Source organism: Octodon degus, unplaced genomic scaffold (genome assembly GCF_000260255.1).
Source record: "Octodon degus isolate 3935 unplaced genomic scaffold, OctDeg1.0 scaffold00053, whole genome shotgun sequence".
NCBI lineage: Eukaryota > Metazoa > Chordata > Mammalia > Rodentia > Octodontidae > Octodon > Octodon degus.
Window position 1 is genome coordinate 2000074 of NW_004524629.1, and position 27675 is coordinate 2027748.

The 27675-nt window shown below is 37.9% G+C and overlaps 1 protein-coding gene across 3 annotated transcripts in view; it reads left to right on the forward strand.

The window, feature by feature from the left end:
* The window catches only part of Eri1 (exoribonuclease 1), a 27460-nt gene extending 8128 nt beyond the window's left edge, over window positions 1-19332 (forward strand). The window contains exons 4-7 of one of the 3 annotated variants that reach the window (XM_023717662.1): window positions 2446-2529; window positions 6493-6602; window positions 9111-9225; window positions 17205-19332. In XM_023717662.1, the coding sequence (XP_023573430.1) occupies window positions 2446-2529; window positions 6493-6602; window positions 9111-9225; window positions 17205-17462 (567 nt within the window). In that variant the 3' untranslated portion in view covers window positions 17463-19332. The remainder of the gene's footprint in view (window positions 1-2445; window positions 2530-6492; window positions 6603-9110; window positions 9226-17204) is intronic. The other 2 variants (XM_023717663.1, XM_023717664.1) reach the window with 2 other exon arrangements.
* Window positions 19333-27675: the final 8343 nt, after the last annotated feature.

Sequence of the window (27675 nt, forward strand, 5' to 3'; positions counted from 1 at the left end):
AGGGTCTCACTACATTGCCCAGACCGGCTTCAAACTCATGATTCTCGTGCCTCCTCAGCCTCCCGAGTAGCTGGGATTACAGGTGTGCACCATCCGGGTTTTTTTTTTTTTTAAATTATCATTTATTTATTTGAGATAGTTTTGTCCTTATTTCTCCAAAATGTCAGACTTGCTCCCACCTCTTAATTCCCAGTGTTTTATCTCTAGTTCTTTTTCCCAAGTATTGCTGGGTGATTCACCCAATCCTACTTTTTCCTTAAACCTCTCTTCTGAATAAAGCCTGTCTGGTTATCTTATTAAAGAGAAGTTTGCAAACACATCCTGTATTCTATGCTTCCTTTTTACATGTTCTACTTTTAAAGACTTTGTATAATTTGTTTATAATACTTAAGTGGAATTCTGTATTATGTCTAATGAGTAAAGAGCTTATAAATTTTGAGAATAAAGCGTTCTTTGCTGTTTTACTTTTATTGTCTAGCCATTTTTCCCTACCAATACACAGCCTCTTTGTAATGAATTACATCCTTACTCTAAAAAGTAGAGTGTTTGTAATGAATTACATCCCTACTCTAAAAAAGTTATTTTAAGATAAAGTCTCATTAGATGGCTAAGTTGCCCAGATTGAGCTTGTAATCTTCCTGCCTCAGCCTCCCAAGGTACTAGAATCGCAAATGTGTGAAAGCGCATCCTATCTCTTTTATCATTCTTTTCTTTTCCTTTTTTTCTTTTTTTTTTTTTTTTTTTTTTTTTTCGGAACCAGGGATTGAACTCAGGCCCTTGCACTTGCCACGGAAGCGCTTATTCCACTGAGCCATCTCTCCCGCCCTGTGCTAGACTTTTTTTTTTTTTTTTTTGGTGGAACCGGGGATTGAACTCAGGCTCTTGCGCTTGTCAAACAAGTGCTTATTCTACTGAGCCATCTCCCCAGACCTATAATTCTTAATCATTTATAGTTCCTCTCCTTCATAGATTGGTGTGTAGCAAGAATTAATTCATAGGAAGTATAAACATTACTTTTTTCAATGTTTAAATCTATCACAAAATATGTTATCTTTTTCTTTATATCTAACTGAGAGTAATATTTATTGCTTTAAAATATTTATACTTTGGAAGTGTCAATTTTGCTGGACATGGTGTTTCCGACCTAATCTGAGCACTTGGAGGCTGAGGCAGGAGGATTTCCATGAGTTTGAGGCTAGCTTGAGCTATATGCTGAGTTCAAGGATAGCCTGAACTTGTTTCAGACAAAAAAAAAGTCCTTAATTTTAAAAAGTGACTCAGTATGTCCTGGTTTGGGGAGGTAAATCTGGGCTAGAAGAAAAGCATTTAGAGATCAGAACCTAATGACAGTGCTGGTATTACTTAATCCACAGAGTTTTGTGCCTAAGTTCTTAACATGGCAGTTTCTAGAAACACTTTTAAAATGCTGTAAATAGCTGGACATGGTGGTACATGCTTCTGATCCCAGCACTGAGGCATAAGGATCATGAATTCAGACCTAGCCTGGGCAGTTCAGCAACTCAGCAAGAACTTATGTCTAAATGCATAATATTAAAAACGATTGAGGATATAGCTCCCAGTACAAAGGCCCAGAGTTCCATCCCAGTACCCACCCCCAGTGTATATATAGTATTATCCTTTAATTGCTATATATGATATAATTTAATTTTGACTCTGTAGAATTAGAATTACTAGTATTTTGCTTTACACTTGAGCTACATGCAAAATTTTATTTTTTACTTTTTTCAGACAGGATCTTGCTAGGTCACTAAATTCCCTGGACAGGGCTTGAACATGCAGTCCTCCTGACTCAGCCTCCTAGGGTGCTGGGATTACAGGAATGCCCAATCAGGCCCGGCTTTAAAAGAAAAAAAATCACTTGTTTCGAGTTTAAAATTTTTTGTAAGAATCTTCTGGTTATTTCTTATTTCTGGTATATACTGAGTAAATACTTTGAAGAAGACAATACAAAATGTAATTCCTATGGTTATGCTCTTATTTGGTTACGAAAGTTTATTTTTTCATGAAATAAAATTTTTTGAATTTAAAATACAGCAAGTATTTTAAAAGTCCTTCAAACCAATATTTAAAAAACATTTTTCTGAGGAGCAAAACATTGATAATTTTATTTTAAATATATAAAACCTATTGTACGCAATCTATAAGTCAAGATATAAAACTTTTTAAATACTTCTTTTGAAATGTCACTACTCTGTTATAGTAAAATAGCTCTGTATTACTGCTTTTATTTAATCCTGGATAGTCATCATTTTCATAAAGATTCAATTAAACTAAATTCTAAATAGCCAAAATTTAAATGATCTTTTTAATTAAAAAATCAGAGTGTTTTGAATATGGAGAATTATCCTTAAACACTAGAAAAATCTGTGCCATAGCTGAATTTGTCACACAAACTACTTTAAGATTTCTATTCTCCCCTCGTAGGAAGATACATTTCAGCAGTATGTGAGACCAGAGATTAACACACAACTTTCTGATTTCTGCATCAGTCTTACTGGAATTACTCAGGTAATGAGTCTGTTCTCTTTTTGCTAGAGTTTGAAAATAGAATTTAAATTAAGAATTTATAGATAGTTCAAAACACAATCATTATAATCAATTTTATGGTATTTTTGTTGTTTGGTAAAGATCTTTCATAGTGTAGTAATTTAGAAAAAATACTTACAACCTATTGCAGTGGTATGTACCTATAATCCCAGCTACACAGGAGCCTGAGGTGGCAGGATTGCTAGAGTCCAGGACTGTGAATCTTCTCTAAAAGAAAAAAAGCCCATTTTACATCTGGTAACATTATACTCAGCCTTTCCCTTTAAGGAGTTGTAATGGTGCATTTAAAGATTTTATTTGTTAAATGAAATGTTAACCTGCAGTACTTAGTATCTCTACATTTCTTCGCCTCTCTTCTTCCTCTCTTCTCCCTCTCTTTCTCTTTCCTTCCCTCTATCCCTTCCCGCTTTTCTCCTTAGTCTAGGTTATCCTGACACTTAATCTTCCTCCTGCCTTAGCTTCCTGAATGCTAGGCTTACAAGCATGTGTTACTATGTCAGGCTACATCCTGACTTACAAATTTTATTATTTTTAGGCTTTTTTTTGTTCTATTCTAATATGTAGGTCTTTTGTTCATTTATTTCCTCTATTCATTTGCTCTGAGTGACTACCTATAATATACTGTGGAGCTAGGGATTCAGAGACAGTCAAGTCAGCCCTTATCCTCAGTTTCCTTACAGTCTGTAAGCCAGAGGGGCAGACAAAGTAAGTCAGTGGTCACAGTGTGTTTGAGTGAGAAGTAGGGAAAGATATATTTGTTCCCAGAGTATTCTGGAGTTCTATGAAAAGGGTTCTCTAATCATTGCTGGGCCAAAATATTCTCAACCCCCAATGAAAAGAAAGAGAGATTTATTTTGACTTACTGTTTGTAGAATTTTCAGTCCGTCACAAATTGGCTCTAGGAAAAATGGCGAATCGGGAGGACCTGAGTGGAGGAAAGCTGTTTACCGTAGAGCATCCAGGAAGCAGAGTGCGGGCAGGAGCTGAAAAGGAACATATATACCCTTCCAGGCCACACCTAATGACCCTCCTCTTCTGACCAGACCCTACCTTCTAATGGCAAGTCAGCTGTATGCCCCATAATCCAATCACCTTTGAAAAGACGCCCATGAGCGCATGTGGGGGAAGCATTTAGATATATTTTAGGAAAACTGATGGGCACCTATTTATGCAAAATGTGTTTAGTCTGTGTCTAAGAATTGCCAAAGTCCTAATAGTCCCTGCATTGCTGAGAAGTCCAAGTTCAAAGTCTCCTCTGAGACTTAAGGCAAACTCTTATCTGTGAGCCTTTGTTACAAAAAAGTTAAAACACCATCTGTATATGATGGCATAGAGCAAATATTCCAACTTTAAAAAGGAGGAAAAGGGAGATAAAAAGGAATGGGACCAAAGCAGAACTGAAACCCAGGAGGGTAAACATTAAATCTTGTAGCTCTGTCCAACACCTGGGGCTAGATGTAAGATGTGAACTCCAGAGGGCTTGGGTGGCCTACCCCTACAGCATTGCCGGTGGTTGTAGCCCTCATGACTACTCTCTTGGGCTGGCTTTACTCACTCCTTGAGGCTTTCCTCAGATGTTTTTTTGTTTCTTGCTTCTCCAGATTTCTGGGGTCTCTGCTGCTTTTTTGACCTCACTTTTGCAGCTTCAGGCACTGCCTTCTGTGGGATATAGGCTTCCTAGGCTTTCTATTGTTTTAATTTTGTTTCTTTTTTTTAGATAGGGTCTCACTGTGTAGTTCAGACTGGGCTTGAACTCTGTAGCCTAGGCTGGCCTCGAACTCACAAGGATCTTCTTCCTTAACCTCGTGAGTGTTGGTATTATAGACATGTGTCACTACACCCAGCTTTAGGCTTCCTTTTAAGGTCTGGCTAAAGACCTCCTTACCATTACAACTGTTACATTGTGCATGTCTGTAAAATTGTGTACTGTGGATGATACCAAGTTCTGCCAGCTTTAGCAGCAGTAAGGCTTCCTTGTATCGTGTCTTCAGAGGCCTCTAAGTGCCTGGATGGTTGAATACTCTGAAATGAATGCTGGGGACAAAGTCCCTGGTTAGTAGCACCGTGGTGGCATGATGCTGTGGTGCTTTCTTCTTGAAACAAAGTTTTTTATTTTTGTAATTTTGAGCCTGTGAACAGTGGGGCTTTGTTGGTTCCTCATATACTTTCAAAGCATTTTTCTGTTATCTTGATCCAAAGTACTGCGCTTCATTTTAAAGTTAATCCTTTCAGCTACCAAGTTGTTCTCTGCTCCATCTTTGCAGGCACTTTCTGGCAAGACTGAAAATTTTTATTCTTTTTTATTTTTTATTTTTTTATTTAGTACAAGATGTACAGGGTCTTACTACGCAGATGGGACTCGAAGTGATCCTTCTATTTTTAGCCTCCCAAGCATAGGGATTACAGGTGTGCGCCATCACGCCCAGTCAAGACTGAAAATTTTTTAAATGGGTTTTTTAACTCTGATTTTCAGGATAGACCTCACCAAGCCCCTCCCCCAATATCTATGCCACACTCCCCAACATTGGGTTACTTTAGAATTTCCTGATCTAGACAGGTCTGCTGTCCTTAATCTTAGACTCCTACATGATAAAATGTAGACAAATTTTCTGTCAGAGCATAATATACACAGTCTGGAATCCTTTGGCCAGTGAAGTTCTCCTGAACCTGGTCGTTACCATCTGCATTTTTTTCAGAAGTACTCTGATCTTCTGAGCTCTTAGTAGTTTCACACGTCAAGCTCAGCTTATAGCATTCTAGGACTTCTTTTCTAGCCATAGTCTCTAAACCTTTTCAGACTCTTCCCATGAACCAGCTCCAGAGGTTTCTCAGCCATGTGGTAAGCTGCAGTCAGCAATCTTTTTTTTTTTTTTTTTCCCTGAAGACAAAATTTCTGACATCTACAACTGAAAGGAGGAAGGGTTTGTAATTTGTAGCAAGTAGTCCCTGCTTGCTAGCTCCAAGACAGAGAAGGGTATGGTGGAATGGGCCTGGGCTTTAGCTCATGGCATCCAGGAGGGAGAGAGATGAGCTGAGAAAGAAATGCCCTTCCAGACCACATCCTTAGTGATGCATCTCTCTTGACTAGACCTTACCTCCTAACAGTAAATCAGTTATAACCCCCTGTAATCCAGTTTCCTTCCAGAAGCCCTGCCTATGAGTCATGAGGCTCTTAGGATATCTAGATATAAACCAGAACAGCTCCACTATATGACAGAGTTGTTCTGGGACAGGCTTCATCGTATTAGTTAATTTGACCTCAGTTATGGTAGGTAAATAGGAAAGAAGTGATGGGCATTTCAGGTGCATAATGGCAAAACTACACAGAGCTCAGGAGGGCCCAAAGGTGTGTGCCTTAGTGAGAAAATGGTTGAGATAGGCAGAAACAAGGCAGAGCCTATCTTTTTATTGTGAAAGCCTTGAAACTTGGAAGACATTTAGAGCATGGCTGATTGATAGATAGGTCAGATTTACCTTTTAGGAAACCTAGACTGGCAGTATTGTGTAGTATGGTGTGGGAAGGCATAAAAGTTGAGGTGGGGAGACTATGAGCAGTTATGGTTTTCAGTTAATAAAAGATTTTTCTTCTGTGTTTTGAATAGTCATTAAACCATTAGGTTGAGGCCTTCAGAAAAATGAGCCACTGAGGGCTAGTGGCCCAATTGCCCAAGTTGTTCTCAAATTTTGGATCCTGCTGCCTCAGCCTCCCAGACTGCTAGGATTACAGGCATGTACTATCACTCTTGACAATAAAAATTTGTAAGGGTCTTAAATGAAATTTTAGGTGGTAGATGGATTGAGGCCTGGCAGATTATGAAGAGTTTTCATGTTGGCCATTTCCCTCCCTCCAGTTTATGTCTGGGTATACTGCAGGACTACAGGTAGTTACCCTGGTTTTCATATCTTTTATTTTTTTACCCTCAGGATCAGGTAGATGGAGCTGATACTTTCCCTGAGGTACTGAAAAAAGTAATTGACTGGATGAAATTGAAGGAGTTAGGGACAAAATATAAATACTGCATACTAACAGATGGGTAAGTATTTAAGAAAATTAATCTGTTTAATATCTACTTTTTCAAGATTCCCTAGTTCATTTGACTTAAAATAATCACAGCAGTATTATTTATTAAAGATTTTTTAATTACCCACTGGAGATGATGTTTTTCCTTTTATATTCCTTTTTCTACTTACCTTTTGAATCTGAGGGATGAGTGAGAATAGTAACAGTGTAGTACAAGACATGAGGACTGGAAAGATAAACATTAACATGTGAAAATAAAATGATTTTCCCAAAAGCCCATTTCTATCATGAAATTTGCTTGCTCACAGAAGGCTTCAGCTTAGCATTCAAGAGTCTCTCATCACCTGGCCCAGTTAGCCTAATCCACCTGATACTATTTCTATTATAGTCAGGTTGCCCATGAATACACATGACTTATTTTCCTGTGTGTTTATCAAGCTTTCCTTTCCACTAAGAAACTTTTCTTCTTGCTGCTTATCGTCAAAGCCATTCTAGATTTTACCCTGATACTACAACTTCATTGATTTTTTTGTTATTTCTTTTAAAGTCTTATATATAAAATCTTAAAGCCTTTGTTATGTACAGTTCTAACTATTCTGATACCTTTGTGTGTGTAAGCTTAATCTCTTGCAGAGAAATTAAATACCCTCTCAGACTAAAGGACTTACACTATCTGATAGCCTTCCATAAATGAAAAGTTTAATAATGAGTATATCAGAAAGATAAAAGCAAGGACTACAGGCCTTGTACTAGGATATGTCCTGTATCATACACCATCAGTGTTGAAAAAGAAAGTCCTAAACAGCTTCTATTTTGAACTGTGGACAGTTTGTACTCTTAAAGATATTTGAGATACTGCCAACAAGAGGATTTTTTATCCACATACAAGAGGAGGGAACATTGAGTTTAATCATACCATAATTTGGAAACTTTTTTAATGGACCTTTTTAGAAGCCTAGTGCTGATTTTCAATATGTGTAGATAGTTTTTCTGTTAACATTGACAATGGTATTTTTATCATAACTATATAGGTATGAAATTCTCACATTCTAAGACAGATTGTTCAAAATCTGTGTTTTTTTTTTTTTAATCAGAGCACTAAAAAGTAATAAGTGATCCTTCCAGAAATAATTTGGAAACCCAGGCAAGCAGTTTATGGTAGGTAGTTTGCTTTAGGATATTAAAAATACACAAACAATAAGATCGTAGGAGTGGATGTCATTTATTGTTCATTTATTTATTGTGGTACTGCAGATTCAATCCAAGTGTTTTCTACTAAGTTATATTCCTAGTCCTTTTATTTTTTCTATTGAGATAGAGCCTTGCAAAGTGGCTAACTTGCCCAGGTAGGACTTGAATTTGCTTTCCTGTCTTATCCTACCAGAGTGCTGGTATTATAGGTGTGCACCACTGCTGAGTTTTTTCTAAAAGTGCAGTTCAAAGTGTTCCTGTTGTCAAAATAAGCAGCAGAGTTGAGGACTTCATTTTTTGCTGAAGATTATAGTCGCTGCTGCCATTCTGACCTTTTGCTGTAAAAAAACCATCCGTGAACCAGCACAATTTCCACATTGCACATTGTAGGTCTCTTTGACTGTAAAAGTTGATTTGTATTATAGAAATACATGCTGTAGCAGGATAGGTTATATTTTAACTTTTTTATTTGTATTTTATTTTTATTCTTTTGATACAGGGTCTCACTACACAGTTTGGACTCATAGAAATCCTCCTGTTTCAATCTCCCCAATACTGGGATTACAGGTGTGTGCCATCACACCCTGTTCCTGGGCCAGCACGGAATATGGTACCGGGGATCCATCTCGGGACCTTGCTCTTGCCAGGCAGGCGCTTATGCCTCCAAGCTATTCACCCAGCCCTATTTTAACTTTACTTTTTTTCTTCTTTACTTAAAAAATATTTTTTTGTGGCATTTATTTCTGTTTAGAGTGTATCCTTAAAAACCTTACTGATACAATAATACTGCCATTACTCATTAGCCTAACAGTTACTTTTGAGAATTATGAAGAACATTCTCAGCAGGATAGACCTCTGCCCATGTATCAGAACTATAAAAACATTAAGGATTAATATGTCAAATTTCCTTTTCTTTCTTCCTTTTTTTTTTTTTTTTCTGTGTTTAGTACAGGGCCTACAGGGTGTCACTACACAGATTGGACTCATAGTGATCTTCCTGTTTTCATCCTCCCAAACATTATAATTACAGGTGCGCGCCACCACACCCAGTCTTAATCATCTAATTGCTATCTCAGCACCCCCTAGGGGCAAGCCAGGGATTGAATCCTGGTCTTTAGTCTGCTGAGCTGTCTGTCCAGCCCCTTTCTTTTTATTTTATAAAGTTTATTTTTGATGTGGCATTTTATAGGAAGTAAGATTATGTTTCTAAGTTTATTGTTTGTATATGAGAATGTTGACATTGAAATAAAAACACTGACTTAAAAGAATTATTCAAAAGAATAATGCAGCATTTATTTTGTCTATCTCTTTTCTGTTTTTCATTTATAAGTTCATGGGATATGAGTAAGTTCTTGAACATTCAGTGCCAACTCAGCAGACTCAAATACCCTTCGTTTGCTAAAAAGTGGATCAATATTCGAAAGTCGTATGGAAACTTTTATAAGGTAAAATTGCTGTATTTAATGATTATGCTCTTGATAAGTTTGCTATATTTTGCATGTAAATTAAATTGTTATTTTCTGGTATTTTTCACAGGAAAAGGCCATCTAATTGTTACTCTTAATCGGTCTGACTTCTTTTCAAATTACTAGGATAAGCCTTTTTTCCTCTCAACCTATGAACTTTAAATATAGACCATACACACAGATACATACATGTATTTAAGTATAGATACATATATAACAAGTTTGGAATTGTAAAGTACATGTCTTTACATGTCTTGCTTGTGGAACTAATGCTGAATTTTAATTTTATTTTCATTGAAGTTAATACCTTTTTTTGTTTGTTTGTTTTTTGAGAGAAGGTGTCACTCTGTAGTTCAGTCTGGCCTCAAACGCACTATGTAGCACAGGCTAGCCTCAAATTTATGGTGATCCTCCTGCCTTAGTCTCCCGTATGCTGGGATTACAAGTGTGCACCACCATGCCCAAACCACTACGTATGTGAGATGCAGAGAGAGAGAGAGAGAGAGATTTTTTTTTCCTGTATTTTAGGGAAGGGTCTAACAGGGTGTTCAGGGTCTCACTACTAGATCGGACTCATATTGATTCTCCTGTTTACAGTCTCCCCCCAAGTGCTGAGATTATAGGTGCACACTACCATGCCCAATCTCAATTGCTGTCTCAGTGCGCCCTGGGGGCGGGACCAGCATGGCAGGCCCCTGACCCCTATGCCTGCTTGTAGGCACTTTAATCTGATGAGCTATTGGCCGGCCCTTGTGTAATGTATATTTAAAAAATAATGCTACAAGGCTTAAAAACAAATGGGGGGTCCGGGGACATGGCTCAGTGGAATAAGCGCTTGCCTGGCAAACACAAGGGCCTGAGTTCAATCCCTGGTACTGCCAAAAAAAAGCAAAACAAAACAAATGGGAAGACTGCCACAGTCTTCACCAGAACCAGTCCCTGCTCTTGAGGCAGATAACTTTTCAACTTTTTCAAAAGCTTTTTCTTTATGTATTGACCTTTATATTTATAATTTGCATATTTGTGCTGTTCTTGAATTTTTAGTTTAAAATGTCTGTTGAATTTCTACAGTGAAAAGTAAAGGTTTAGTTCTCAACTCCCAGCTTCCGAAGGTTATTCCCCAGCCTGAATCTTGCTAATGTATTCGTACTACCTTTACAGTCAAACTGAATCATTCATTGGTCAGTGCCCAAAATATAGTCTGTAGGTGTTTCCTTTAATCCTGTTCTCATCTGAACCAAAATTGTTCTTCAGCCTTTTTCTACTATCATCCTAGGACACATTTCCTTTGCCTTTCTATCAAAGGAAAGGTACTTTGCTGCATTTTGTGTCATCGTCCTTCTCCCTTTGCAACTTCATTTTGGTGAAGTATATCATTAAAATCTACTTTCATGAGAAAAAGGGCTTTTCCTAAAAAAACTTTTTCTTTTAACACTTTCTCAAAACTGAAAAATAAACATGTACAAGAGTTTCACAAATTTTTAAAAAGTGAATAATACCCTTGTAACTTTTACCACTTAGCCTCTTTTCTTTCTTTTGAAGAGTCATACTTTTATGGTAATCATTTTCTTGCTTTTCCTTATAGTTAATATGTTTAGTTTAAAATGTCATTAGACAGTATTGTTGGATTAGAATGCATTACTGTATTACTAATTTTGCTCTTTTCCTGTTATTATTTTGCTCCTTTATTATTTATTTTGCTCTTTTCCTTATTCTACTTAAGAGCTGTCCAAATTGTGTGTACAGCTGCAGTTCACTCACTTTATTGCTCTGCAGAATTCCATTGTGTGAATAGATGGCATTTGTTGATCTGCTCTACTTTGGCCATTTGGGTTATTTTTAGCTTTGGGCTTTTTTGAATGATGGTGCTGTAAACTTTCTTGTGATTCCTGCTGCCTTTGTGTACTCCACGGCACTTTCTTTAGGGTATAAACCTAGGAATGCAACTGCTGGGTCATAGGTTGTATGCATTGTTCACCTTATTAAATAATGGAAAAATTGTTTATCAAAGAAGTTGTATCTTTTTGTACACTGAGTAGTGCATGAGTTTACAGTTGGTTTATGTCATTGCCAAAACCTAGTATTATATTGGTAGGCGTTTGATTTTATTTTGAGATTAGGAAAGTTTATTTAGAAATAGGAGAAAGAGAAAAAGAGAGGGGGCTGGATTTCTAGGAGGGTACTGAATGATGTGGCCCATTGGTAGACATTTTTAGTGTAAATCTGGTGGATATAGGATGCTTTCTCACTGAAATTCTAACCTGCATTTGTTGGTCACTCATGAGGTTGAACTTACTCCATGCTTGCTTGCCATTTTGACTGATCTCTCCCTTTCTTTCCTTTTGTTTCTGTTTAAGTTTGCGCCTATTTTAAAACATTTGTAGTTGTTCTTTTGTTACGGGTTTATGGATCTTTATTTTAGATGCTAGTTCTCTGATCATCCTTCATTTTTTTCTTTTTACTCATTTAGTGTTTTGTTTTGTTTTGTTTTGTTTTGTTTTTTTAACATGGTCCCACTATGTAATCCAAGTTGGCCTTGAATTCAGTATTTAGCCTGGGCTGTGCCATTCTCATGCCTCGGTTTTGGGTGGTAATTGTACCTCACCACCCAGCTCACTTTATAGTTTTTTTCTTTTTTTTAAGCCTTCGTTATGGAAACTTGCAGACATATATAGAAATAAAAAGGCTAATGAAAGCTCGTGACCCAGTTTCGACTGTTACAAATCCATAGATTAGTTTACCTATGTACCTCTTTTATTATTTTGAGTCAGAAAACAGACTGTAAATATTTAATTATCTTCAAAATGTAAGGGCTTTTTTTTAAAATCATACCGTATCACATCTAAAAAATTAGCAATAATTCCTTATTGTCACCTCACCATAAATATATTTTATTTTCCTTTTTATGTGTTAAAATCAGAATAAGGTTCACACGTGTGCAGTGTTGGTTATGTCTGTTCTCTTATGTCTAGCTTTTTTAATCGACAAATTCTATCTTTACTTTTTTTCCCTTGTAGCAGTGGGCTTACTTTTTTTTTTTTTTTTCTTTTTAAAGAAAGAATTACATGTTCTGTAGTGTTTCCACTTATCTGGACTTTGCTAATTGTATACTGCATTGTAGTTTCAAACTATCTAAAGTTCTACTAAAATTTCTGGTTTGTCATCTTTAGATTCTGTTTTTGCTACAAGTCCCAGATGGTAGTGCATTATCGATTATCATATTAGGACATTTTTTCTCAAACCTTTAATTTAGAAGATAATTTATTTATTCTAAGGTTTCCTCATTATATCTTAAAATAACTTTCAGATCTGCATAAAAATATTTACAGTGGAGACCCAAACAAGTTGGTACATATCTTTAATCACAGAACTCTGAGAGACTGAGGTAGGAAGATGTCAGTTTGAGCCTAGATTAGACAAGTTAGTGACTTAATGAGACCTTGTCTCAAAAAAAAAGGCTGAGGATTGTAGCTCAGTGTGAAGAACCTGGGTTTAGTCCTTGAGTACTAATAAAACAAACTACAGCTCACGGTACATGTATTTGATTATAAAGTTGTGTATGTAATGCAGTAAAATTTCCAGTACTCTATTAATTGAGGAAATTTTGACCAATATTAGCCTACTCTTGTGTGTGTGGCTTTCCACTGTGTATGCTAACCATAATGTCAGTTACTACTGTAAGTAGAAGGAACTTGCATTTATCTTTTTAAGAAATTTCCTTCTCTTGTTTTGTTTGCCTTATCTATGGAAACCTAAATGTTGTATCACAAATTTCTGCTATATATGATGCTAAAGATGGTCAGTGACATAATCTGCATAAATCTTTAGATGTTCTTGTTTTTTTAGATGAAAAATAAGTTTTCACCCAGCCTTTCTTGAGTAGTAGAGGGCAGAAATGGGTAGCTGAACCTGAGATTGATCTTTTTCCTTTCTATAAATTTAAAAGAACTTGTAAGACAAACAAAATATATTTTTGTGAAGTAAATGACTTAAAACAAGATTTTGTTTTTTTCTGAAAGTGGCTAAAGCAAAGTAAATAAAAATATATTCTAATGATTTAGTACAAGATTTTGGAAAAAGTTCCTTTTTTTTTTTTTTTTTTTTTTTTTTTGGTAGAGCATATGAAACACAAATGTGATTGGTAACATTTACAAAATTATACAAATGTGGGGTTGGGGAGATGGCTCAGTGGAATAAGTGCTTCCCTGGCAAGCGCAAGGGCCTGAGTTTAATCCCTGATTCCACAACAACAACAAAAAAATTATACAAATGTATTTATTTCTTTTATAGACTTAAAATTAAAATGCTAATTTTGAGGTAAAAGTGTAAGATGAAAAATACTACTTGTATTTCTTTTCTTTGATACAAATTACTCTGGATTGAATTTAAGGTAATCTAACATGAATTTCATTTTTCACAGAAATTAAATACGTCCTGCCCTTACTCTGTATATTTGCTAACAACAACAACACAAAAGATTTGCTTATATGTACAGACAGCTGCGAAATGCTGTGAAAAGTCTATTGCGTTCCTTAAGTGGCAGGATGCCCTTACAAAAATCCAGATTTCTGGAGGCATAGCACTAATTTTCATATCAGACCTCTTTTCTCAGGCAGATTTGTAGGCTGAGCAGAAGACTGAGGGAAAAGATCTCTCATTCTGCCATATTCTAGTTTTGAAAGTGAAGAAAACAGTTTTCTTTTATAGCTTTTTCAAAATGTTTTCAGTAAGATTTTTCCTATGAAACTGAAGCAAAATCACATGAGCATAAATAAAATCACATGAGCATAAATAAAAAAATCATATAAGCATAAATTATTTCTAGAGATTATTTTCTTTGAAATTTAAGAGTGTAATTGTATTCTTTAAAAAAAATTATTAGTATGTGTTTGCAGTATGTAATGATTACATCCACTGTAGGGGATTGATATATGTATATAACACATTTCAGCTTTGTTTTTCCCCTCTGAAATCAAAGAACCTTTTTTTAAAAAATGTATTTAGTACAGGGTCTACAGGGTCTTACTACATAGATTGGACTTGTAGTGATCCGTCCTGTTTTTTAGCCTCCCAAAGCACTAGGATGACAGGCGTGCTACCACGCCCAATCTCAATCGCAGTGCACCCTGGGAGGCGGAGTAGGCAGGGGATCTAACCCTTGGCCCCTGCTTCTGCCTAAGCAGTGGAACTTTATTCCACTGAGCTATCTGCCTGGCCAATCCAAGAATCTTTATCACTTGAAGTCAGACCTTTTTCTTGAGGGTCTTTGAGGGACTTGTTCATCTGGTTTGTGACAAAAATGTCTGCTAAGTAGGCCGGTCTTTCAGCTCTTCCTCATACCAAACTTTCCAAACTCTGTCTTCTTTTCCAGACATTCACTTTTCATCTCAGTCCCCTTGTTGCAAGCTATCAATACCTGATTTCTGGCCTCTGTTTTTCCACTTGAAATAATATTCTTAGATGCCTTTGATTCTATGGAAAAAATACTTTTAAAAAAAAAATCTTTTATTTATTTGGTACAAGGTCTTGCTAAGCAGCTTTGACTCGTAGTCATCTTCCTGTCTCAGCCTCCCCAGTGCTGGGATTATAGGCATGTGCCACCACTCTTGGTTTTAGTGGCTGACACGACAGCACAGCATTCGGTACTGGGGATGGAATCTGGGTCCTTGCGTTTTCCAGGCAGGTGCTTAGACCGTGGAGCTATCTCCCAACCCCAAAAAATACTTCTAGAACTACCAATGAAGAAAGTTTTTTTTGTGTGTGTGTGCATTGCTTTGTTCTTTTCTCTCTTTTTTTTTTCATTCATTTATTCATTTCTATGAGGATGAAATGTTTATCAAGTAGATTTATGAGCGTGTTCTCTGTATATGTGGTGTACTAGCTAGATATCTTCTGGCATCATTATTACATGTTTGGCCTAGATAGTACACAGGATGTGGTCTTGATAGTATAGACTTCAATCTTTACTATGTGTCACTAAGGTGTAATTATGCTCTGGATGTGTAGATCTTTTTGAAGATCTGAGTAATTTCTCATAACAGGTGCTGGAAAAGGAATGTGCAAATCAGAAGTTCAATGGGCTTCTGTTAATGTCTACTTTCACAGCATGCCACAGTATCAGGCCTATAATGATGAAGTTTCTTCATATCTCTGGTAGAGGGTGTATACTTTCGTAAATGTTTTTTGTAGTCCATCTCTTCCAGGGTATTTAACCACTTGTTGATTTGTGGGAATCACTTTGTATAAGCCATGGTGTAGACTGGCTTATTATCCCCTTTCTTCTTGGGTGTTGCTTAACCTGTTCAGAGTTTTCATCTAGGAGTTATATCCATATTAAATTTGTTACTTGTAAATATTTTCTTCCATAGGTTGCCAGTTTACCCTATTGATACTGTTTTTTATGCAAGTTTTATGAAACTTTTTAGTTTTGATGAAATTAGATACATTGTTTTCTGTGTTATAGCCATGAAATCGTCATTCCAGCTTTTCCCTGTTTTCTGCTAAGATTTTAGATCTTAAATTATTTGTTTATTCATTTATTTACTTTTGTATTTTTAGGGAACAGTCTACAGGGAGTTCAAGGTCTCATTTCTAGATCGGACACATCTAGATTCTCCTGATTACAGCCTCCAAAGAGCTGGGATTACAGATGCACACCACCACGCTCAGTCTCAATTGCTGTCTCAGTGCACCCTGGGGACAGGGCTGGCACGGCAGGCCCAGGGATGGAACCCCTGGCCCCCATGCCTGCTTGTAGGCGCTTTAATCTGCTGAGCTATTTGGCTGACCCTAGATCTTAAATTTAGCAATGATCCATTTTGAATTTTTTGTTTAGTATAGGGTAATGTTGAGTTCATTCTTTTTCATGCAGATACCTAGTTTTCCCAGCACTGTGCTGACAAGACTGTCTTGGCTTGTGGAATAGTCTTGGCATTCTTGCTGAAAACCACATTTATGAGGGTTTAATTTTGGATCCTCTTTCTGCTCCATTAGCTTGTATGTCTATCTTTATGCCAGTAGCATTTTAGTGACAGTAGTTGTGTAATGAGTTATGAAATTAGGATGTATGAGACCTCCAACTTCACATTTTTTTAAAAATTCTGTTTATTTATTTACTTGGTACAGGATCTTGCTCTGACTCCTAGTGATCCTGCTGTCTCAGCCTCCCCAGCACTGGGATTACACCACACCCAATTTTGGGGGCTAGCTTAGCTTGGCTTGGTGTGGGGCTGGTGCCTGGCATCAAACCTAGGTCCTTGTGCTTGCTGTGCAGATGCTTAGACCATCAAGCTCTCTCTCTAGACCCCCACCTTCATGTTTTATCAAAATCATTTTAGCTATTTGGGTCCCTTGTAATTGCAAATGAAGTCTTCAGATGGAATTTTCTGTTTCTGCAAAAAATGTTTGGGCTATCTGCAATAAATCTAAATCACTTTGGATGATACTAATATGTAACTCTTGAAATCCATGAGCATTTGGTGTTTTCTCATTGATTAGTAGCTTTTTAATTTTATTTAAGCCTCATTTCCTTGTTTTCTGTATACAAGTCTCTAGTTGTCTATTCCTAATTGCTTTCTTTTTGATGCTATCGGAAATGAAATTTTTAAAAAAATTTGCATTTTGGGTTATTCATTGTTAGTGTTTAGTAATACAATGATTTCTGTGTGTTGATTTTGTGATTTTGATTTTGTAACTGCTGTATTTATTATTATTAGTTCAAACATTTTTTGAAACTGAGGGTTGAAGCCAAGGCTTCTCACTGACCTCTATCCTGAGCCCTAAATTTTTAATTTTGAAACAAGGTCTTTTCTGAGTTGTCCATGTTGGGGTCCACTTGTGGTTCTCCTGCTTCAGCCTCCCAGATTACTAGTATTACAGGCATGAGCCACCATGCCTGGCTCTAACAGGACTTTACTATGTATTGTAGTTTAGAGCAGTGAAGAGTTATTTATTCTAAGATGTTTGTTTTTCAGGTTCCTAGAAGCCAGACCAAACTGACAATAATGCTTGAAAAATTAGGAATGGATTACGATGGGCGGCCTCACAGTGGCCTTGATGATTCTAAGAACATTGCCAGAATAGCAGTTCGAATGCTCCAGGATGGATGTGAACTCCGAATCAATGAGAAAATGTATTCTGGACAGCTGGCGAGTGTGTCGTCTTCCTTACCAGTAGAGGGCACTCCAGCTCCACAAATGCCACATTTTAGAAAGTAGTGGTTTTTTTTGTCTATGGATCATCTTAACTGGAGTTGCTACAAGGGGGTAGCCCATGAATACTGATCAAATTAGTCCCGCAGCGCAAACTTCAAGCACCTTAAACATTTAAAATCTCATTACAGTTGCGGATGGATATTATGTGTATGTGGACAGATTTTTGTCACCAGCACTTTTGATATGACAGGACATGTTACATAGTAACAGTTCTTGCTTAGAACTGAATTTTATATTTTAAGGTGTCCCTGATGAGCTCTTTTTAATTTTAAAATGCTTAATTTTATTGGTTGTTCCTTTAAATGTCATAGCTTTTTGATGTTGAAATATAGAGTGTATTTCTACATTATATTAAATCATTTCTTATTAAAATGCAGAAAGATTGAAAGGTAGGTCTTGTCAATGGGTTTTATGACCGTCGTAGTCTCTTTGAATCATGAAGTTTATATGTGTAGTTCAGCTGCAGACCTCCCTCCCTCAGGATTCTCGGGGCACTGATTCCAGGATCCTGTGTAGACACCAAAATCCCAGAGGCCCAAAGGTTTCACCTAAAGTAGGGTAGAATTGCATATACCCTGCACACGTCGTCCTGTAAAAATCATCTCTGGGTAGTTATAGTACCTTAGAAAATGTAAATACTATGTGAATAGTTTTATGCTGTTACTTAGGGAATAATGATAAGAAAAAGCGGTCTATGTGTAGTCTGTATAGACAGAAACATTGTGCGCCTAGCCATAAGCACACAAGCAGATGCAAGTGAGCACTCAGGGAAGCCTGAGGAGCTGTGAAGCAGCAGGAGGCTCCAGCAGGATGCGCTGCACAGCGCTACACTTCTGGGGGTTCAGCCTAGTGCTTGGCATGTGGAAAATTCAAGCCTTGTGTTTTGGAATGTTTTTCCCCTAAATATTTCCATTCTGCAGTTGGTTGAACCCATAGATATAAAAGCCACAGATAGGGAGGGCAACCTATATATGGTTAAGTTCCGTAAAGTACATGTCATACACATTTGCTTGTTTCTCTTCAACTCATAATTGGAAAATTTATGAGATAGATTGTAGGACCTGGCCCAGATTTATTACTGATGAAATTAATGTGAAATCAGAAGAAAATACTCTTTAAATGAACATCACAAAGACTGTCATTCATATGGTATAATACATAAGTAAATGGGGTTTTCTTTTTGGATTTGGTTGTTTGGTTCCCCTCCCTCTTATGACTTACATCTGCTCTAAATTTAAATGTAAGCAATGGTGCTTTGCATCACCCATTAGTTTTATATTTTTATTCAGTATTATAAGGGAGAGGAATAAAGTCAAGCCTTTCTATCACATGTTTTCATGATTAAAAGCTTCATTGGCCAACAGTGGAGTTAGCCATAAAATATTTGCTTTGATTTTACATACTGAATGACCACTAATTATAAAAAAAAAAGATGATTTGAAGTTGATAAAAGTTATGTAGAAGCTAGAAATGAATACTTTTAGAATTGAATTTCCCCTATAAATTTTTTATGGACCAATTTTATTGACATTCTTTTATGTTTGATAGTTGTGACTTCATATTTTAGTGATTTATATGTTTTAATCCTGTGGGGTTTTTGAGACAAGGTCATGCCCTATAGTCCATGCTGGCTTTGAACTCACTGCATAGCCCAGGATGGTCTTGAAACCATGGCAGTCCTACCTCATCCTCAGTGCTGGGATTAAAGGCATAGTGCCACACCTGGCTCTCGAGTGATTTTCTTAAATGGTTTCTACCCCAATACATAGGAGGAAAGTAGGAAATCAGACATTTTTGCTCTGCAAAAGGCTTAGGCCCCTCCTACCTCCCACTACTGGGGATTCAGTTCAGGGGGCTTTACATTGAACAACATCGCCAGCCATTTTGTTTTGTTTTGTTTTTTAAAGGTCTTGCTTTGTAGTCTAGCCTGGTTTTTGAACTCACTATGGAGCCCAGTCTGGCTTCCTACTTTGTGATCCACCTGAGGCTCTAGAATGTTGGATTTATAGGTAAATGCCATCACGTTCTCAGCTGTTGGTTTGTTCATTCATTCCTGAGGAAGGTTCTCACCAGGCTGGGCTGGAACTTGTGGTCCTCCTAGCATGTGCACCACCATGGGTAGAAAAGGTGTGGATTTACTTGAGCCAGTGAATTCCTGCCTTTGAGCAGTATTCATGTTATCAACGTAAAGAGTAACCTGTAGCTAACAGAAGGCGCTAGGGCACGGACATCCTTAGGGAATTTAGCCAAGCAAGGATTTGGTATTTCATTGAACTTGGGCTGTGAGGGAGGCGTACTGAGATGTTTGTCAATCAGTGCTGAGTAGCACACTATAAAGTACTACTAGAAGTGTTAAAGAATTTCCTGGAAATCCTCACTGTGCCAGAACAAAGGTGTAGAACGAAAATAGCAAGTCCTTATTAATTCTGCATACCAAGGGTTCGCCAGGCATATTCCTTAGGGGATTTTCCTGCACACCCACTTTCCCATAGGATTGAATCACACCCTCGGCTAATTGCTTCTTACCACTTCCTAAGTGGCTTATGAGCCAAAAGCATAGCTGAGAAATCTGATAATGGCAAGGGCATGGGAACTTAAATATTTTTTTTTAAAACTATGCATAGGATTGAATGAAGGGTACTCTAGCAGAGCTACATTCCCTGGCTCGTTTTAATTTTTTTATTTTGAGATAAGATCTTGCTAAATTGTCTAGATGGGATTTAAACTTCAAATATCTCCTCCCAAGTGCTGGGATTTGAGATATGTGCCACCACCCTGAGCTTTGTTACTATTTTTAAGTCAAGCCACTTGGTTCTTTTCAAAAACTCATTTCTTTTAAAGCTCTTTGTCCCTTTTAGTCTCAGCCAAATATTTCACTTTCTCAACTCTTTTTTTTTTTTTTTTGGTCATTGTTAATCACATTTTGGTCACTGCCTTTCCCTCCCTCCATTTTGATTTGACATTTTGCTGAGGTGAATCAGATCTTTTCTGATAAGATGATAATTTTTTGTTGTTTTTGTTGTTTTGAGCTGGAGTATCACCATGCAATTCAGGCTGGCCTTCAACTTCTATGTAGTTGAAACTGGCTTTAAACTCCTCAGTGATCCTCTTACCTCAGCCTCTGAAGTGCTGAGGGTACAGGAACACACTAACATGCCTATCTTTAAGGTATAGAGTACAGATAATTGTTTTATTTATTTTTGATATTGGAGATTGAGCCCAAGACTTTGTGCATGCCAGACAAGCTTGTACCTTGCTGCCTGAGCTATACCATAGCCCTTTTTACTTTATTTGGAGACAACCTCTTGCTGAATTCCCCAATCTTGCCTGGAATTTGGCAGTCCACTTGCCTTAGCATCTTGACAGCTGGGACTACAGGTGCATACCACACATTCAGCAGAAAATATATACTTCTTGGAGGGGGAGTGTGTAAGATGAAAGCCATTCTAGTATAGCAATCAAGGTGATATTAGTAACAGTCGTGCTCATCATATGATACAATGATCCTATTTAGTAAGCTGGCGCGGAGGTCCTGCCTGTAATCCGAGAAGCTCATGAGGCTGAGGAGGATCACAGGTTTGAATCCAGGCTGGGCAACTTCATATACTGTCCCAAAACAAAAAAGGTCTGGGGCTGTAGCTCAGTGAAAAAGCCCTGGGGTCAATCTCCCTCACCCCCTCCCCAAATTGTTTTTATTTATTTATTTATTAAATTTTTTATTTGTGTGTGTGTGTGTGTGTGTGTGTGGCCAGCTCAGCCCACCAGGGGGCGGGGCTGGCTGGCATGTGGTGCTGGGGGATTGAACCACGGTCCCTGTGCTTTGCTAAGCTTGTTCTAAGTAGGTGCTTTAGACCACTGAGCCATCTCACCAGCCCCCCCCCCATTGTTTTTATAAATAACTTTTCTTAATCACTAGTTATGTTAAAGTCTTCTACTTTTTAGTTTCATTGCTTTAATGCGTTGTCAATTAATTTCTGCTATATCTTTTGAAATCTACAAGTTTTAGAGCCAAATGAAGTATACCAGAATACTGTGATTTATGTATTTTTGTTTGTTTTGTGTTCTTCTGGATAAAACACCTAACATTTTGCTCTAAAAGAATTTTTTACTTTTCTTTTAATCAAGAAAGGGAATGAAAAAGTATTTTTCTGCTACTTTTTTTTTTTTTTTTTGCCTCAGTAGACTTATTTATCTTGCACATAGGAACAGTTTTATTTAAAGTAAAAAACTGCAGGCGTTACTATCATGTTACCTATTAAAAAGAAGATGCCATCTTTGAAGACTAGTTTATTTCAATGGTTTGTTTTTGGTTTTTGTTTTTGGTGGGTTTTTTTAATTTTTTTTCAGAGAAAGTCTTGCAGTGTAGTTCAGGCTGGCTTTGAACTCAGTGTGTATCCCAGGTTGCCCTGGAACTTGAGGTGATTTTTTTTTTCCTCAGCCTCTCAAGTGCTAGGGTTCTAGCTGTGTGCCACTGTGCCTGGTTTAGTTTTTAGTTTTTTTTTTTTTTTTTTAAATGAGGATGGTTGCCCTTATGTCCATCATATTTAATATTACCCAAAAAATGGTAATACAGAACAGCAATTTGAAGGAGGAAAGAACTCATAAAATTCCTGGGGAGGCATATAATCAGGCTTGGCATAGAGTATATGTGGAGACACTAGAGGAGCTCCCTGGCTCTTGGGTGACACACACGTCTGCATTGTAAAACCCTAAGAGAGGGGCTGGTGAGATGGCTCAGTGGTCTAAAGCAACTACTTAGAACAAGCTTAGCAAAGCACAGGGACCGCAGTTCAATCCCCAAGCACCACATGCCAGCCAGCCCCGCCCCCTGGTGGGCTGAGCTGGCCACACACACACACACACACACACACACACACTAAATAAATAAAAAAAATAAAAATAAAAATAAAAAAAATCCCTAAGAGAGATGTGCTGTACTTCAGAAAAAGCGTTTCATTTCTGAGGTACAGAGAGGTGGACTCCCCGAGAGCAGGGAGTCTAGTCCATCTCTGAGCCTAGCATTGCATAGGACCATGTTTTATACATGGTGGAGTCCAGTGTTAATAAATGGGTGATGGCATTAAATGTCTTTTTTATTGTACTTGGCTTTCTCTTCTGTAGCACCAACCTATACATTAGGTCTCTGCCCTCAGAGAGCTTGCGAAAAGCCCATGTATTTCATCTAGAGCAGGGATCAACAAACTGCCACCCATCGGCCAAATTTGACTTGCTGCCTCTTTGTGTATGACCTAGAAGCTAAGTATGGTTTTTATGTTTTTAAATAGTAGAATGGACTAAAGCAAGATTGTAGTATGAAAATTATGTGCAATTAAAATTTTATTTTCTGTAAATAAAGTTTTGTTGGAGCAGAGCTTCCGTTCTCATCTGTGTACCTATGTCTCTGGCTGCGTTGGTGCCACAGTGGCAGAGATGGACAGTTGCCACAGAGACCGTCAAGGCTGCAAATGCCATCTGCTCCTGTGGAGAAAGCGTGCCTACCTCTGCTATCCTGATTTAAAGCAGTATGTAAAAAGTTCTTTCAGTAAATAAAGCAGCTGTGGTAGGAGAATCTAGAGCAGAATATTAAGGTACAGCAGTGTTTATTAAGCTCTGTTAAAGGAGCTAATGCCGTTGTTCAGTGAGTGCTGTGTTGGAGGGAGGCATCTCCATTTTGCAGATGGAACCATAGAGGTACCAAGAGGTGAACTTGGTAAAGTTTAAGAGTGGAGTTTGAAATTCAGTATGATTTGAGCCGATGAGCTTTACCCTGCGGCGTGGTATCTCCCCACATAAAACTGTGTTACTTGGTCATTTTAAGCACAGACAGGTTGTCCCATGTACTGCAGATACCTTCCTGTTGCAGTTGAAGCTAAATGTCTTCAACATTTTCACCATTTGTATTAACTGTTACAGGTCAGTAATAATTTGATCTTTGTTCACTGAGTGAAATAAAATACTGTAAACTTCAGGTGTAACGAGTTCGAAAACTTTGGAAGCTACAAGTAAAAAGTGAAAGACAGATTTTGAAAAATTTCCTGGTGTTAGGGGGTAAGGAATTTTGGAGTCATGACTGATGAGACACACAAAAGCTGATGAGGGGTTGCAGCTTAGAAGTGTAGTCATCCCTCCTGTCTGGACAGCTGGTTCCAGGACCTCTGGGGTACCTGAGGATGCATGCAGTTCTTTAGGTAGTCATTGCGTAGGACCTCTGCATATGCTCTCATACTTCTAACGTCTTCTCTGTATTACTTAAGTAGATACTTTATATAAATGCATAGTGTTGACACTTTTTGAGTCAATGATAAAAAATTGTACATGTTGAGTACAGATGTACTTTTTCATTTGGATTTCAGTTTGGATGAATCCATGGATATAGAAAGCATAGATTAAGAGTTAGATTCTAGTTTTTATTTATTTATTTTTTTGGGGGGGAAATGAGTAAGAGTCTGATGATCTGAAGCTTTAGGTTTACTTTTGTACTTGCAAGTGAGCATGGAACGAATAAGGCCTTTGCTCTTGAGTTGTACAAGAGAAATTTGGAACCATAGTGTGATTTGGTCCTGTGTGACATACAGTATGTTTAAATTTTTAAAAACATTACAGTAAAACACATTGCTGTTAATTCCCTGGAAGTACTCCCTTTCACTTGGAACACTCTTATCCCATTGTACTTGCTACATTCTGTGTACTTCGGATGTCCTGTTTCATGTATTTAGTTGTGCTGTCGTGGCTGCTCAAAGTACTGAAACAGTTCAAAATGTTGACTATTCATTTTGATTGTAGGGAGGAGCCTAAAGCCATATGGCATGAGAGCCAGTAAGTATTCACATGCGCTGTCAGTGTTCATGAGTCTGCCTTCCCAACATGGTGCTGAGCAGCAGTGCTCACTGTATTTTGATCACATTTTGTGTGAATTGACTTCCAGAGCAATTTCAGAAAGTGGTAAAAATGAAAGGACAAGTGTGTTTGAAGTAAGGGAGAGTATTTTGAGGGAGATTAATAGCATTCTTTTTTTTAATGTAACACACTTTTTAAATTTAAACAAATGTTTTGATCATCTGTAGCATGCTGCAGCATAGCAGTTATGCTCAGGGTTTACAAGGAGATCAGTTTAATACAGAACACATAATTTATGGGATTATTTTATATTGTTCACTCAAGAGTCAAAATGCAAGAGTGCAGTAGATCTGTCTATGCACTAGAGACCCAGAGGATCCAGCTGAGGGCCTGGATCCCACAGTAATGTCCTCCATGAGTCCAGCTAGAGACCTGTAGCTCACAATGCCTCATGCAAGTCTGTAACAAGGATCTGTACTGGGAAGGCCCAAGGGTCAGGGATAGGAGCTAGAAAGTACACCAGCATGGTGATGGAGCTATTCCTGCAGGCTGAGGGGGCTGCCCTGGAGCCAAGAAGCAACATTTGTAAGGACCAGAGCTCACCTGAAAAGTACCACAGCCATCCTCAGCAGAGAGGACCCAAGCTCTTCTGATGGTGACAGCCAGGTTCATCTCAGGAAATCAATAGCACACCCTCTTCCGCTCCAGTTCTCCTTATGCTATTAGCAGCAGTGTTCACATGAGCCCTCACACTGAGAACCATATTGATTCAGCTCAGCCGGGAGTTACAAACTGACCACCAGTTGTCAGTCTGCCATGCTGACCAAACCAGAGACGTCAGGTTCGTGCTGGCTGACTCAAGTCCTTTCAGTGTGGGCCTATTTTCCCTTTGGAATTTTTTCAGTAGGATCATGATGATTACAGTAACATTAGGCTTGGATCCTTGTAATTACTCATAGTCCCTGCTCTTTTAGCCCACTTTTGATTTTCTTCCAGTCACGCTACCTTCACTCTAGTTTTTTTTTTTTTTTTTCCCAGTCTGCTTTTATATTAGCTACCCAACCTATTTAATTTCCCTTTCTGTCATCTTAGTCCAAATATGCTATAGTAGTGTACATTGGGTAATTTATAAAGAGCAAACATTGGTGGCTCAACTGATTGCTCGGTGCTGGTGACAGCCTTTTTGCTCTGTTACAACACAGCTCGCCATCACCAGCCTAGCATGTGCATGGAAGTCCCAGCTCAGGTCTGTTTTCCTCCTAAAACCACAGATTACTTCATGGAGCCCACTCTTATTTCCTGCTAAATGCCCCAATATCAGATACCATCAACATGAATTTTGGGGTTCAGTTTCCAACATGAATTGTGAAGGACACATTGAAGCCACAGTGCTGTCTACATGCCCCTATCTAATCTACAGTGTGGCTTAGCATGTTGATCTAAAAGACTTACGTTTCTCACAATAGAAGACTTCTCCATTGGCATTTACAACCTTCCACAGTTTGGTTTCTTTCTATTTTCCAACTTTTACAATAGCCATGTGCTGCAACTTCATTATAACTGCCCCTACCATCATTTGTGTCACACCCACTCCACCCTGCTTCTGTCTGCAAGCTGTCACCCAATCAAGCTGTTGCCTCAGTTCCAGGCTTCCTTCCAAACTGTCCTGATCTTTGGCAGCATCTCCCTCTATTTGTACTTTTGTCATGCTCATCAAGTCCTTAATTCGTGCTGCAGAGATTTGTCTGTTTTTCTGCTTTTCCCACCAGAGTAAATTCTTCCAGTACATATTCTTGCTTATTGTGTTTCTAGAATCTAATATGTAATAGATGCATAAAAAGTGATGGTAAAATATATTCCATAAGCTCAGAACCTTTAAGATGGAAAAAGGTCATGAAACGCTTGAGTCTTGACCACCGTCATAATTGCTGCTTGTGCAGTTAAGAGATAGAAGTTGTTGCCTTGGTACTGTGCACCATAAATTTTCAGTGGCTCCAACTCAATGACAGAAACGTTTATTTCTTGTCCTTACTTGTTTTTACCTCTAGGTGTCAGGAAAAGCAAGCTAATCTTTCCTGGTAGCTTAGTCTAAGCATTACTGTTAAGGATACTGTTCTGTGTGTCTTTGGCTTTGAAAATGGTCATTGCTTGCATTTCCCTTGTCTAGAGCAGTGGTTTTCAAAACACGTTTGTACAAATCCTCCCTACTGCATTATAAAAAAATAAGAATACCGAGCTATTCTATTGCACATTTAACACTTTCTAAATTTCAAAATACATAAATGAGATTATCCTGCTTAGTATAAACACTGACATTTTAAGACAAAACTTGCATCAAATGCCATAGAAATTTAATTCTATCATCCATACAGATAATGTGAAAGGATGTTTAAAACTTCACATTTTCCTCCTTTCTTAAATCTCACATTTCATTACAGTTTTCACACGACTTTATTCTAGTACAGCCATCCTCTATAATGCCTACATGTGACATGAAATGTTGAATTGTGAAAATATAGGGTCATTTCAAAAGATGTGTTTTTCTTTGGGGTGATGTTGAGACAGGGTCTCACTATGTAGTTCAGGCTGGCCTTGAGCTCCATGTAGCCCGTGCTGCCCTTGCAGCGATAATGCTCAGCCTTCTGAGTGCTGGGATGTAGCATGGGCCTCCGTCCCTGGCCAGAAAGTAAATTTTGGGTTGTACTGTTACATAAAGGGCAAAAGTGTGTTGTGAAATTTACTATACTAAGCTGAGGATGGTAGAACACAGCTGTAATCCCAGCACACAGGATGCTGTGTCAGGAGGATTACAGAAGTTTGAGGGCAGCCAGGCTATAGAGTGAGTTCAAGACAGGCCTGAACCATATAGGGAGACCCTGTCTCAAACAAAACAAAAAATAGCTGGATAGACTAGCCATTCACAGTTCTGTGAAGTCTCCTAGATAATTGCTCTCTAATCACTAACACTCCTTCCAACCCAGAGCAGCTTGCAACTTCAGCTCTCGTGTTTGAGTACATGGTGTTGGGCTAGAGGGGAAAACTCCATTAGATTCATTTTTTATATTCGGGTTTGTTGTAGAATTTTATCATATGATTTTATGCTTAAACGTGATGTTGATCTCTATATTATACAGCTTTGCAGCAGAAGTATGTACATTAACTTTTTTATTATGACTAAAATTGTGTTGTTTCTTCTATATTAAATTTTAAAAATTTTATATAATGAATCAAAATATATTAAAGCTTTTGATACTTACAGAATGAAATACAGCAGAGCTAGAAGGAAAGGGTCCTGTATCAGTTCAGTTCTTGCCTCAGCTTCTCTGTGCCCTGCTCCAGATCATGTTCGCTCCTGAGCGTCACTGCACATGAGGTCGTC